Source organism: Grammomys surdaster, unplaced genomic scaffold (assembly GCF_004785775.1).
Source record: "Grammomys surdaster isolate TR1022 unplaced genomic scaffold, NIH_TR_1.0 223, whole genome shotgun sequence".
NCBI lineage: Eukaryota > Metazoa > Chordata > Mammalia > Rodentia > Muridae > Grammomys > Grammomys surdaster.
The window spans coordinates 1,769,376-1,784,271 of record NW_021604668.1 but is presented as its reverse complement, the minus strand read 5'-3'; the positions used below and the strand labels follow the sequence as shown (position 1 = coordinate 1,784,271).

Here is a 14,896-nt window from a genome sequence, read left to right as displayed (position 1 = left end):
CACTGTCATCATCATTGTCATTGTCATCATTATCACTGTCATTGTCATTGTCATCATCATCATCACTGTAATTGTCATCATCACCGTTATTATCACTGTCATCACCACTGTCATCACTGTCATTGTCACTGTCATCATCATTGTGACTGTCATCATCATCATCGCTATCATCTCCCTCATGATTGTCGTCACCGTCACTGTCATCATCATCTCTATTATTGTCACCATCACTGTCCTCAGTGTCATCATCAGTATCTCCATTGTCATTTCATCATCACCACTGTCACCGCCATCATCACCAGAGTCACCATCATCTCTATTGTCACTATCGTCATCATCATCCTCACTGTCATCACTGTCATCATCACCACTGTCATTGTTATCGTCACCATCATTGTAATTGTCATCATCATTGTCATCGCCAGCATCATTGTCATCACCTCTACTATCATTGTCATCAACACCATTGTCATTGTCACCATCATCATCACCACCATTGTTCTTATCACCACTGTCTTTGTCACCAGCATCAACATTACTGTCATCAGCAGCAGCAACAGCAGCATCAACATCATTTGTGCAGCATACATGTGTATGTACATATGTGTGGAGACCTGGGATCAATGCTGTATGCCCTGCTCTCTCATTCTTTACCTTACTGTCTAGAGAACAATGAGGTGCCTCTATCTGTCTCTACGCTGAGGTCAGAAGCACATCCAGGTGCACATGGCTTTATATGGATTGGGGAGTTCAAATCCAAGTTCTTCTGTTCTCATGCTTGTGCATCTAGCCCTCTCACTCACTGAACCATCTCCCCAGTCCCTATTTCATGACTTTACACAACCCTTAGTACATGGCAGGAGGAGTTACTTACAAAACCAATGACTCTTCACAGAGTTTTGGGCAGAAATGATGAACCGTATTCATTGCCTATAGGGGAGTGATGGCTCACATCCCATAAACTATCTGAAACACAGACATCTGAAACACACATAACAACACGCATTGTTGATTGTGTATTTGCTGACTCCAACGCAGCCTTGCCTTGGCACAGCTTTGTATAAGTTAGATAATGCCTTCCTCAGAGCTTACATGTCTCCCCCAACAAGAATAACTATTGATTTTACTTTCATTATCTGTGGATTGGAGAAGAGAGAACACAATACAATTTTGGCACATGTGACCCAGAAGTTTTATAATTAGCTAAAAGTATGGTTACATTTAGAGTCACAACCATCATTTCTACGTTTTTAAGTCCTCAGTGATAGAGTCTAGGTATCAAAGCATTTACTTAGATGTTTCTTAGCTGATTATCCTATAAAATGCTTGAAAGTATTTAATAAGATCTTTTTAAAGCCGTGTAATATAGTTAATGTTTTGGATAAATGACACTTAGGAAGTTACTTGAAGTACTAATCCCACCACCTGCCATCAACAGTAATATGTCTTTTACTTTGAGGATGAAGCTCTCCTCGGGCTGCAGGCGGAGTTCCAGGGTAGACTGCTTGACCATCTGCTCAAAGTGTGGTTTCCTCTGCCGAGGCACATCCAGGGCTGGGAACAGGTCACTAACCAGGCCCAGGAACACTGGGACATCATCAGTTACAATTTTAGGCATATTGAAGTCCCTCAATGCTCTCATGAGCACCTAGGAAAGCAGACAGAAGACATCGAATCTGAGGGCAACACAGTGCATTTCAAACACTGTGAGCAAGGATGTTAAAAGCTTTTAAAATCACAAATAAATGATTGATATTTGAAAGATTGATGCTTAACCAGATTTAAACATTACGCGATACATACTGTATTGAAGCACCATGTGTTAATTTGATATATATGTACAATTTTTATGTTGTGTACCATCTAAAATCAAGTGTAACTTTTCAAAGTCTAATAAATATTTACCGAGTTAACACACAGTTTTAAAAGGATTTGTTTTTATTTAGTGTCTGTGTGTATCCCCACAGAAGGCAGAAGACCCTGGAGCTGGAGTTACAGGCATATGTGATCTGCCCAACCTGGGTAATAGAAACCAAACTCAGTTCCTTCTAGACGAGCAGAACATTCTCTTAACTGCTGAGCCATCGCTTCAGGCCTGCAACAACACGTTCTCAACCTTTACATCTAAATCTGTGAGAACTCTGTTCTCTGTCCACAGGGAGGCAAACACTTTCAGGTTAGTGGAACGTGTAAGGCAACCACACATGGGCCTCAGAATAAGATGAGCTATGAGACCTGCTTCTTCCCTGGGAGGCTATTCTGGTCTCAGAACACCTCTGCACCCATCTCTTGCCTTCCTCAAACTCAGATTCTAGGCTGAACTGGTCAATCAGATCAGATTGCTTGAAGCTCTCTGCAATCGAAGCATCATAAATACAAATACTTTTAATGTGGGCTGTTATTTTACACTGGTTAGAAACTAAAGTGGGCAGCAGTAACTCAAACATTAAAGTAAGTTACATAGAGAGCTACATGTTCTGTCTTCATCCACCACTGAGCAGAATAAAGGATTGAAGAAAATTTTGGCTAATCCTGAGCAGAGACCAAGAAGAGAAATATCAGCAAATTTAAGACAGATAATGTTCCTTACCATAAAAAGAACATTCTAGATAGATCTAGCTTTATCCTACATTTCAGGGTACACTGCATGCATACTTGCAAATTTCTGCTACCCTTTTTCTTGTTTCTTCCTAAGCAAAGAGAATGTCTGCTGTGCTGTCACCATTGCAATCTCAGGAGGAGAGCAGAACTCTTCCCAGTGGCCTCACAACTGCTGTGGATCTCACAGAGTCAACCTCTCTCCTCTTGAAGCCCACCCCGAGCAGTGAATGTTCTGTGCCCCACTGGGTTGACTTGAGCTCACTGGCTTTTCAGGATGAATATCCCAACTTTATTAATCGGGGTTCTTACACATCCCTCAAAGGAGATCAAACAGTGATGACTAAAATACTCTGTTAGAGCTGTCAAAATACCTTGTGTGGTTAATATCTCAAAAGCACTTATAAAATCATGTTTTCCTTTCCCAGATCCCCATCTCTGTAGTCAGGAACACGTGTGACCACTTACAAAAAATGACAACCCTTAAAATATCCTGCATTAGGGACAGATGTTGTAATAGACGGGGTCATGTGTGCCTCCCCAGCCAGGTACATACTTCCGTCTGTCTGTCCAGCGCCATTTAGCTACTCACTCTGCAACATCATTTAGCACTACAGTACCTGATCTTCGGGTCTATTTTTATCTCCTCGTTTCAGGGAGCCAGCTACAACCAAGACAGACTTAATAGCACGAAGTCCCCAGTCATAATGATCCTAAAAATAAAAGCACAGGCAGGCACATCTTTCTCAGACACTGAATGAGATCTTCATTCCAGAAGTTAAGATCTGGAAACCAAAAGAGTTCAGATAGATACTTTTTTAAAAAAAAAAGATTTACAACAATTAATTCTGGAAGCAAAATAATTTTATAGATCTTGGCTGTGGGGTGCGTGTCTGACTTCCTTCATCCATTTTCCAGACTCTTTCTGTAGCATCTTGCTGGAACTTTTGCTCAAATCCCCATCCCCCACCTCAGCTTCTCTTTGTCAATCAAGAAGATGGCTCAGACCTGGACTGGTCCCAGGTTCCCTTCACTTTATGCACCAACCTTCATACATGTACCCCTTAACTTTATTATCCACAACCCAGCCTTTCATGTCTAGTCACCTATTCCTTTAGTCACATAGACAACTCTGCCCTAGTTCTGGTATTAAATACAATAAAAATTACAAAATTCTATTATGAGCTAGCATCTCTCTGAGACTTGCACATCATTCCCAATGAATCCCACTGGCTCTGTGCTCCTGGAAGATGGAGGAGGCACTCCCTGTCTATTTCAGTCTGCAGAGTTCCTGAGCCTGGCTGACAGTAAGGTGCTCAGTGAACATACATTCCATGAGCTGAATTCAAAGGTGACTGACTATATCTGAAATAGAATCTCACTATGTATCCCTGGCTATCCTGAAATTTGCTACAGAGACAAGGCTGGCCTTGAACTCACAGAGATAGTGCTTCTTCTGGGATTAAATGTGTGCACCACCAGTCTTGCCCCCAAAAACAACTGATTTGGGGTGACTGACATTCTCTTCCTTGTTCCCCTGTTTGCTATCTTCATGGTAACAATTCTCTCAAATGTTTCTCAGCTGTGCTTACAGGCAGGTCACCTCTCCTCCAAGCCCCAGCAGCTGTAGAGAAGCAGACAGAGGAGCCATCTACTTTACAGATGGATGCAGGAGTAAAGTCGTTCATGTGGGAACGAATGTGTTGTGAACACTGAAATGATAAATACTTGAATACACCATTTCATCCATTTGTGGATAGTAAAATCAAATTAGGTGTTGGCCGTCGTTTCTGTTGGTAATAAAAGCAGATAGGAACGGAAGTAAAAACACCCATGTGTCATGCCGATAATAAAGGTAAGGGGTGCATGGAGAACGTTTTTGTTCAGGTGTGTATCCGTGGGAGTTTGGGGGTACAAATATCCGGATGAGCTCATAAAGAGTCTCGGCAGGAAAATTATATTTTATCACCGGTCATGGTAGAGATCATCTGGAAGTCACAAGTACATAAGCAGACTAGGGCTGAAGAAGGAAAATAAAAGTAAGAACTGACAGGTCTGTAGGGCACAGTGGCTGACTGGGTCGTAGACAAGTCCTTGCAGAAGGGAGAGGATGTAGCAGAAGCTGTAGATTCAGTTCGTAGAGAACCCCTGAATACTGAAATGTTGAGACTACTGAATCCTCCCTGCTTTTCCTGGCTTATCTAATCAATCCTGATCCTAGAAAACTATCCTTGTGTTTCTACTTTCTACCAACTTTACTCCTTTGTTCAGGAACATTTCCAATTCTTCACATTCTTCTTGGCTCTCAGCAATGCCTCTTGAGCTGTGCTTGTAACTCGGCTCTCCTTTCCCGCCAGGTTTCCTTCTTTCTCATGCACTTAGTACAAGAACTCTTCTCTTCCTTCCCTACCTTCTTGAATTTGGCCCCAAGTGTCCTAGATAGAGTTAGGATAAGCTCAGCTCCCACCACCTGTCAGCTCAGGACTTGATTATTTCATGAACTTCTACACCCATCAACAGGACTATTGCTACCCAACTGGTAATTTTGAGGAGACTGTAAGACACATGTAGCTGGGTAAGGCAGGATAAACCTGCAATCCCAGTACTCTGGAGACTGAGGAAGGAGGATTTCCAGGAAGATACCATAGAAAATATGAAATCCTTCCAAATGTCTGCGTCATTTGAATGCTAAATTATTCAACATCAACATTTCAAGATGTCTGTTTTAATGTGATATAAAACCAAATAACAACCAAAGACTTCTCACCTGCTTGGACAGCAGCTCCTCACAGAGTGTGTACAAGGAAATGAACTTCCGTGCCAATGAGCGTGCATCCACAAACCCTTCTGCCACCAACATGATTTCACAGATCAGCTCGGTATCGGGGGCCACCATGGCACAGGGTCTATAGCATAGATATGAGCCCTCATTTTAAACGTTATGGTAAGGTCATAGGTGCGTATTGCTTCAATCAGATGATTAGTCTATGCCAACATTCTCACCACTCCTATGCATGTCATAATGACCCCTGTCAATCACCACTGAACAAAACCCTTCAGTTCAACTGAAACACTTCCACTGGACACCAGGGAGATGATGAGACAGGAGAAATGGTAGACACCTGAGATAGGGGCCGATTAATGTATTGTAACCCTGAATTTTCTTTAAACTTGCCATTGTTGAGGTTTGGTCTTTGCTGGTTTGGTAGAGCTGGAGATTTTAAGGCAGAGCCTTAACCACACTGAGCCTGTGTTCTACTTCACAGTTACCCCAGGCTTCATATTTATGATCTCACTAGAATGACAGGCACAGTAATATTGAACAGTTCTTGTAAAGGTAAACAATACTACCAGAACACAGTGACCATTGATGTCTGGAGGAGAAGAGCCTGCTCCATGGTTGGTTTCAATAATCACTAGGCAAACAACCTCTAAGGCACAAGTATCGGTACAAAAACAATGAAGGAATTGTGATTTTTTTCTGATTTATTTAGCAAAATGTGATGTATTTTAGTTTTCAAAGCTAGCTGTGCTTAGTGGACAGCTCAAAGAGCTCATGAATGCCTGACTGTTATCTCCAAAAGTATACAAGTAGGGTTGAGGGATGCTCTAGCAGAGACCCAGGTTGGTGGCCAGCATCCATGTGGTTCACAAGCATCAATAACTCTAGTTCTAGGGGATCCAGTGTGGATTTCTGTGGGCACCAGGCATGCATGTGATACACTTACATTCATCCAAGCAAAATACTCACATACTTAAAATTAAAAATCAAGCAAAACCCTAAATATGTTAAAACATATACAAATTATCTCTTGCACAGTGCTACTAGGGTCCACCCAGAGGGGCTTTTCAGATGAAAATTTAGAAAAATGTAACTTCAATTTCCTTTTTATGTGCGGGAGGGTTTCAAGAAGTTCCCGCTCAAAGACTGGAGCCAGAAAGAACCAGATCTGAAACCTTTCCACTGAAACTTCGTACAGGTGGACCACAGGCAAATGAATAATCAAGCCACATGTTTTAGATTGTTAAGTCTGCACCTCCAAATAGTTACCTGTTTCTGTGAATACGGTTATGTGCTACTTCACACACATTTGATTCTTTTTCACCCTGGACATTCCCCATGAGTCTTTGGGTCTAGAGGACTGAAACCCTGGTCTAACCTGACCTCTGGATTATTTTTCATGCTTACTATTTATTGTACAATGGAAGAATAGAAAGCAGAGAAAAGAAAAGGGTTGGCATATAATCTGTGTACACAATAAATATTTTTTTTTTTTAGTTAGTGTAGAAAACAATGGGTTTAACTGTAACATTTTTGTGCACACACACCTCTGTATGTTACTCATTCAGTCACCCACTACTCTCCCTGGCCCCTCTTCCCAAACACAACCTGCTTTCACGTCCTATAAGTATTTACATACATTTAAATTTAAACTCTGCCGATAAGAAAACATACACAGTGTTCTGTCTTTCTCCTCCTTTCCCACCATCCTCTCTTGGTCCCTCTCTTCTCCTTCCTGTAGAAGTTAAACTTTCTTTTATCTGCTGGGACCTGAGCCCTGGGCCCAGCACATGCTAAGCACCATACTCAGAATACTGAGCTACATTCTGCAGCCTGCAAACACTAGCATTCACTGTACATTTACTTCATACCACACAGGATGCTAACACTTCCTGACCCTTCTCACTTAATTCTAGCAACTCCAAAAGATGAGTATTTTTCATATCTGCCCTTACAGAGATGCAGGCTGATGGGTGTCCCTGGAAGTTTCAATATGTACTGTAGGGCACATTATTCTTGATAAGTGGGGAAATTTAGAGACAATTAGAGCCAAGCCTTAAAATGTTCCTGACACCACAACTAACGGTAAAATATAAACTATGCTGCAGATAGTCTATCAAATGACATTTACGAAAATGTCCAAAAGATTTGAAACTTTACAGCCTAAATGAAAGAAGTCCATGAGGTAAATTGTGTCAGAAACAGACAAGTGTGCTCTGCAGCTGTTATGTTCACTGTTAAGGTGGCAGTGTTCTCTGGCTGAAGAAATGAGGCAACTATGCTAGAGAAAGCTGTTATGAAGAGGGGATAAGATAAGATGTTAGAATATTTGTTGAACATTAGGGTACAGAATTAAATACTCATTTTTGTATTACCCACTGAAGTTTTCATTTTGTGAATTACATTTTAGAAGTGCTATCATAAAATTAGAATAAAATATAAAAGAATTATGGTTAAATATAAAAATGAATGGATCAACATATTTTAGGCTTAAAAGAACTGGAGGAATTCACACTAAAAACTATAAACATTCTTATAATGTATATAAAGAGACCTTTAATTCTTTTGAAGGCATGCTATGTAGTCAAAGACACATTGTTAATCCTAAAGACCTCCTGAAAATCAACTGTTAAGCTGTTAGATTATCCTCAGGGACCAAGAGGAGGTTAAGCAACACTAATTATTGCTACCATGTGTGAAGTTCTGGGTGTCCTTACAGATAATGCCAGGAACAATGCATGCTAAAAGACTTGTTAATCCAGACAACAGGATACATTCCATAAAAGATATAGATCATCAAAACTAATCCATAGAGAGACAATATCTCAGTAACTTCCTACCTATTAAAGAAATTCATTACTGAAAAGATTCCCATGAAGAAAAATATTGGCCCAGACACCTTCGCTGATTAATTCTGTCAAATACTTTAGCAATCAACAATAGCAGTCCCACTTAAAATCTTAGAAGCAGGACACATGATGGCAGCATTTCTCCGATGAAAAACAATCAAATGAGTTACACAGAAAACATTACAGACCAATATGTTCTGTAGTAAAGACTTTTTAAAATATCTAACAAAATCACAGCATGTTATATTCAGCAAACATGTAGAAACAATGCCTCCTTTTATCCTAAGATTGAAGGGCTACTTATCATCAGAAAGACAATTGATATAGTTCAGTAAATCAGCAGAGTAACAGGAAACATCTAAAAAGCTATAAAACAACAAAATCTGCTGAGGAAAACACAGTTGAAAAATTTCCAAGCTTTGGCTAAGTAAAGCTTCCTTAACTAGAATATTGAAAAACAAAATAATTGATAAATTATATTTCATGATAATCAAAAATGTTTATCTTTGATGGGCACCATCAAAATTGCAAAATGGAAAGCCACAAAATAGAAGTTTTGTACCGTGTGTTATCTAATAAAGGAACTGTATATACAATATGGCACACACACACACACACACCCCACAAAACTCTCTTTCTCTCTCTGGGAATAGCCAATAAACACAAGAAAAATTCCATGAGTCTTCATGGAAATATTAAAGTAAACTCATAATGACACATTACAATTAAGTTCAATTAAATCAGCTAAAACTTACCAACTAATATAATGTCAGCATTGCTAACTATGTTAGATATTTGACAACATCAAGCGATGGAATTCTCACTTGCTAATGGTGAAAGTATAAAATGAGTTAATAGCCTTTGCAACGTTGCACAGTTTTTCTAAGTAAAACATGTGTAGAGATACACCTAGAAGAAATGAAAACGTGTTCATGCAGAGATTTTCATCCATGTCCACAGCAGCTTTATTCACAAAGGCTACAGATTGGAATCACGACAAAGTCCATCAGCTGGTGAACAGATAAAGGGAGTGCAATATGTCTGTACAGGAGAATACTCAGTGATTAAAGAAACAAACTCCTGATCATCCCAGACGCTTGGGCCGATCTCAGAACCCAAATGTTCAGATAATGATGCCAGAAAGAAGGAAGAAAACTGTAGGCTCATCAGATACACACTTCCCTCCTGCCTTAGGGAATTGTACATGACCTCTGTCTACAGGTATACAGACCAGGTGTACACATCAACTGTTCACTGATGGCAAGTAATAAGGAAACCAACATTAAAACAATTCTTTGGTATTTAGAGAACAACTTATTAAAAATGAAAGCTAAATCACATACTATTAAAATGTATAAACTTATTTTTACATGAAGAATTACATTCTAGCTATCTCATCCTGCCGACTGTGATCAGTTGTTTGTAAAAACATCAATTCTGAGATGCTACTTTGAGAGCACAGGAATGGCAAAAGGGGTTCAGAGCCACCTTAGAGATTGTTGGAAGCTCTAACTCAAAGCCAAAACTCATCAAAAGGCTGTGTGTATGTGTGTGTTTGTTTACACATGAGTACACATGTGTATGTGAAACAGTTGTGTGCGGAGGTCAAAAATAACCTCTGATGTCATCCTGAGGCACTATTCATGCCCCTCCTCTGCTTTTCTCTCACTGTCCTGGGTCTAGCCAAGTTAGGATAGGCTGGCTAGCTAGTAACCTCCAGGATATAAAATCAAAACAAAACACAGTCCAAACATTTTGAAACATATTGAAAAATAATGGTGGTGTGTATGTGTGTGTGGGTGGGGCCTTCTTTTTCTGTAATTAAGTCATGTTTCTACAAGTGCAATAAACTATGTACATATATTAAGGTGCTATAATTCCTATGTCAGAATAGTCTTGAATTGAAGCCAAGGTGTTTCAGGTAGCATTGGTTATTGCTGTGTTGTGACAACATGTATGTATTATGTTCAGAACCAAGATAGCAGCAAAGTTCACAGAGATGTATCTCCAATTCATTACACATTATATTCTGAATTAATTCTTGACCTTGCGCATTCAGAAACTATTGCCAACTTTCCATAGTCCTACATTTAGTCACTTGAACCCCTAGGGGGTCATGGCTCACAGTTTAGAAAGTTGGAGTTGGCAGGAACTCCAGAATATATGTAATCCTTACACAGAGAGTCCTGTGTGACAGACAGATTAGTTTCCAACTGGCACGAGGGGGCTCCTGAGAGTTTAGGAGCTGTCTTCTCAATCTGAGTATTCGTGCATTTCTCACTTACATGGGAGCATGCCAGCATGCCAGCATATACCTGGATGATGTAATGGAAAACCTAACAGTCTTGATGGGCACTGGAGATGCACCTGCAGGACCTCCTATACAGGCTGCTGGTGGTGTATATATTGGCTGAGTGATGGGAGAAAGGAGGTCAGCAATGTATTTTAATCATCATCTGGTTATTTTACATCTGAGACTCTAGTCTGTGGTTGGGGAAAGAGCTCAGTCACTAAAGGCTTTGCCACACAAGCTTGAGAACCTGAGTTCAGTCAGTTTCCACCAACCGTGTAAAAGCTAGCTGCAGTAGCACCCACTTGTATTCCTAGTGCTTAGGAGGTGGAGACAGGAGGATCCCACAGGCTTGCCAGCTCCATGGGTGACCTCCAGCATCAGTGAGAGATCTTGCCTCAAAGAATAAGGAGGAGAGTATCTGAGGAAGACATCTCTGACCTCCACGCGCACACATATACATGAGCACATACTGGCAAATACCCAAAGGCTCTATTCTGAAACAAAAGTAATTTTAATAAGAATATATATTTATAGCTTGCTGTTTTAGTATCAAAAAAATAAAACAAAAACAAAAATAAGCCTGCAACAGCACACAAGAGGATCAAGAAAATGTAGATTAGCCATAAGAGGGATTTTTTTTAATTTTTTTTTTTTTTTTTTTTGGTTTTTCAAGACAGGGTTTCTCTGTGTAGCCCTGGCTGTTCTGGAACTCACTCTGTAGACCAGGCTGGCCTGGAACTCAGAAATCCGCCTGCCTCTGCCTCCCAAGTGCTGGGATTAAAGGCGTGTGCCACCACTGCTCAGCGGAATTTTTTTAGAGTTATAGAAAATGATATATCCAAAGATTTTCAACAGTATGATAAAATACGTATGTCAAAATATTACAAGAATAAAATTAAATAAAATCATGCCTCATATATCTTAACTCTGTAAAATGTAAATGACAGAATAGACTAGAAAAGCTATAACAATCATGATGTCCAGTTGGCAAATAACTTCTCTCTATACATGTCTGCATTTATCAAATACTTTATAACTCGTGAAAGTTCTGTTTACAATAAAACAGCAATGAAAGCTAATATTAAATACTTGGAATTACTACATATCTTTTACATACTGACTTGAGTGCTGGTTTCAATACACAAGGGGTGAAAGTCTATCATGGAGAAAATTATCTCTGTAAAGATCATGAGGAAAATTATCTCTATAAAGATCATGGGGAAAATTATCTCTATAAAGTGATCTCAAAGAGATAAGTTTTCCACAGGAAATTAAATTCTCTGGTAAAATAAATGACATGGTCAGAGCAAGCCAATGTTAGGTGGCATAAGTGTACCGTACGTGATCTGCGAAGCAAGCACTTGCCTGAACAGAGCTTTGAGGTTTTCTGGTAATTCCGTTCGACCAGCATATCCTGGGTTCAGAGTGATAAATATTCCAACCGATGACTTCAGCGGGATTGTCTCTCCAAGAAATACAAATCTACCATAAAGAGGACGTTGATGGAATTAAATGTGTTCACTGAACATGAATGCACACTGACAAATGCAAGCCACTGCAAAATGCAAATGTGTATTAGAAAGCTGTTTGTCCTGGATAATTTTCCTTAAGATTCATAAGCACACACATTTCAAATGTTTTGAAGCAGATTTATTAAAAACAACCCCCCCTTCCCGTCTAGAATCCCAATATGGGAAAATTTTATTTTTTCTCCTCATAGCCTAAAATGGAAGACTGGAGAGTTGACTACTTAAACATTTAATGAAAGGTGATGATATTTCTGGCTTCAGTTCCTTGAGTAGAACATTGTACAGAGAGTATCTATGCTCAAAGGAGCAAGAGGAAGGACTCTTTGTCCAGTTTATCTATTTGCTTACTCACCTGCCTTCCTCTTTTTCAGTAAATCTCTACTAAGCATCTCTGCAAGGTAGGACAGTCTGATGGTTAGCACAGCAGGCCAGTGGGCTCTGCTGGGCTCAGAGAGCAGAGTCAATGCCACACATTAAGCATAACAATTATCCTCTTTGTTCCATTTTCCTCATCTATTAAAAAGGGAGACTAATCCTACCTACTGGTGAGGATTTGAAAGAATATGAACACAAATGGTTAACACTACAATACGCAGGGCACAGTGAATACTCAACAGATATTAACTACTGTGATTAAGTACTGTGGTCTTCACCATGCCAAAGCTAGGGAGAAACAATGATTTTCAAAAAGAAATTATGAGCGCCCAGTTAGAACTTTGATGACCAAGGTAATAAAATAGTAACCAGCAAAGACATAAATGCGATAAGCTTTCAGACAGGGCTAAGCCCTCAAAATGTAAGGTGATCTCCGAAAGATCTTTTGAAGGAAGGAGAAGGCTGAAGTAGTATCTTGGAGAAGGGAGAACAGAGACACAGATGTCCGGGACTTCTAGGGGATTTAGGTAGCTAACAGCAGGTGATTATTTTAATGGTTCAGGTTAAAATGGAGAAGTCAGGATTTTTGCAAAATGAGAAGGCAGGCAAGCTCAGCTCACAGAGGCCAGGTAAGTATAGCCAGGGTTGACACATCTCTCTTCTAGAATTCATAGCAATGATGGGAGGAGCCTTCAAGCAAAGGGAGGAGCCTCTGACAGGTGGACTCAGCTTAGAGTTATTTCTTAGAGCCTGTAGGGAAAGGAGTATTTAATCAACTCACAGACCTTGAAGAAGCCTTGCAGCCTGTTTATGAACAAGCCTAAAGAAGATGAGGTCTCAGAAATGCAGGCATAGGCACCACCAAGTATGCCTGGGAATTTTCAAATCACTTCTGACTCGATTACGTAAATCTGCATGACAAAGGACGGCCTCAGATGACTCTCGGATTTCCTCAGATAATGGGATTCTGAGTAAAAGCCAAATATGGCTGGGGATCAAATAGAAAAACTTCAACTTCACTGACACAGAACCAGAAGTGGGGTGAGTAAGGCAGCCAGCATCTGGATGTCGGAAGCCAGTGTTAGGATCCTGAGTGGTTTCCTAAAAAGTGGAAACGTACTTCTCTGACAAACTGGAAGCTTCTAGAACAAGTGCACAGCTCTGAGAATGGGATTGGGGTGGGAATCTTTATCAGTGAGCAGACTGGATGTTTTCTCATGCACAAGAGAGGTAGCTGAGCAAAATACCCTAAACATAGGAGAGATGAACAGACTGGCTAAGTACAGCTGTATTCATGGAGGGGGGGCTACCAAGAGAACTACATTCACATGGTGTATCCTGCTTATTCTGAAGTTTTAGTCATCGAACTCCAGATGCTTTGGTTTTGGAATAAGGTGCCACAGGACAGAGTTTACATTACAGATTTATCTGGTATGGTTTTGCCTCTAGTCACCGGGAGAACAGGAAGCTATCATTCATGGTGGTGGTGGGGGGACAGGCAACAAAGCAGGCAGAGATGGAAAGTCTGGCACTTTGACTTGGGTATATTAAATGGCAGAGACTTAAGAGACCTCAAGTGGATTCTTGAGTTGCCATATGCAGCCATTTCCAGAAGCCTTAAAGATGAAAGGAGAGGAAGTGTAGGTGCCTGGGAGTGGCAGCATGGAGGTAGACAGCTTGGGAACTGGATAAAGTCAAAATGGAGAAGGTGAAGGCCTGTAAGCATGAGCCTACGAAATCCAGCCTGTCCAAATCCTTCCCATCAATCAACATGAGGCTCTGGAAGGGAGGCCCTGTCCTTTCCAGGTGAGAGGAAACCTGGAAAGGGACAGTGTGAGGGAGGAGAACAGAGGGAGGGGGGTGTCCTAAGCCTTGGGTGAAACAAACTCGAGACTTGTAAGAAGGCCAAGAAAGATGAATACTGAAGCTTCTTCACAGACCTCAATCCAAAGTTACTAGTAAAAATAGGTGGTGGGTTATTCAGCGTTACTGTTCAAAATTTTATTTTATCCACTTAATATGACAGAGATAAGTTACAAAATACTGAGAAGATGAGGTTATCTTCTGGTTGTTTGGTGTGAGGGAGTGGGTACAAAGAACCAAGAAAAAGAAGGAAAGGAGAGAGGAAGGAAGGGAGGGAGGGAGGGAGGGAGGGAGGGAGGGAGGGAGGAAGGAAGGGAGGAAGGAAGGGAGGAAGGAAGGAAGCCATCCAAATAGCCACAGGCCCACCTCCTTCTCCCGTTCCTGATGGCGTCATGAATCATCTTCACCTGCACTGCTACCACGGACAGAACCTCCACAGCAATGCGGTTGAACTCGTCAAAGCAGCCCCACGCTCCTGTCTGCACCAGTCCTTTATAGATGTTTCCTATGGACTACAAGGAGGTATCATGGTCAGACTGGAACAGAGGGTTTGGATGCTTGTAGGCTGGACAGCCCTGATCTAAAAACCAAAGTGCTCCAGAATCCA

The 14,896-nt window shown here is 40.7% G+C and overlaps 1 protein-coding gene across 1 annotated transcript in view; it reads right to left on the bottom strand.

The window, feature by feature from the left end:
• Positions 1-14,896, bottom strand: part of Dnah11 (dynein axonemal heavy chain 11) — a 291,537-nt gene that overhangs the window by 158,636 nt on the left and 118,005 nt on the right. Inside the window, exons 34-38 of the mRNA XM_028773185.1 lie at positions 14,656-14,801; positions 11,888-12,004; positions 5,366-5,504; positions 3,219-3,311; positions 1,454-1,648 (exon numbers count right to left, since the gene is read on the bottom strand). Coding sequence (XP_028629018.1) covers positions 1,454-1,648; positions 3,219-3,311; positions 5,366-5,504; positions 11,888-12,004; positions 14,656-14,801 — 690 coding nt within the window. The remainder of the gene's footprint in view (positions 1-1,453; positions 1,649-3,218; positions 3,312-5,365; positions 5,505-11,887; positions 12,005-14,655; positions 14,802-14,896) is intronic.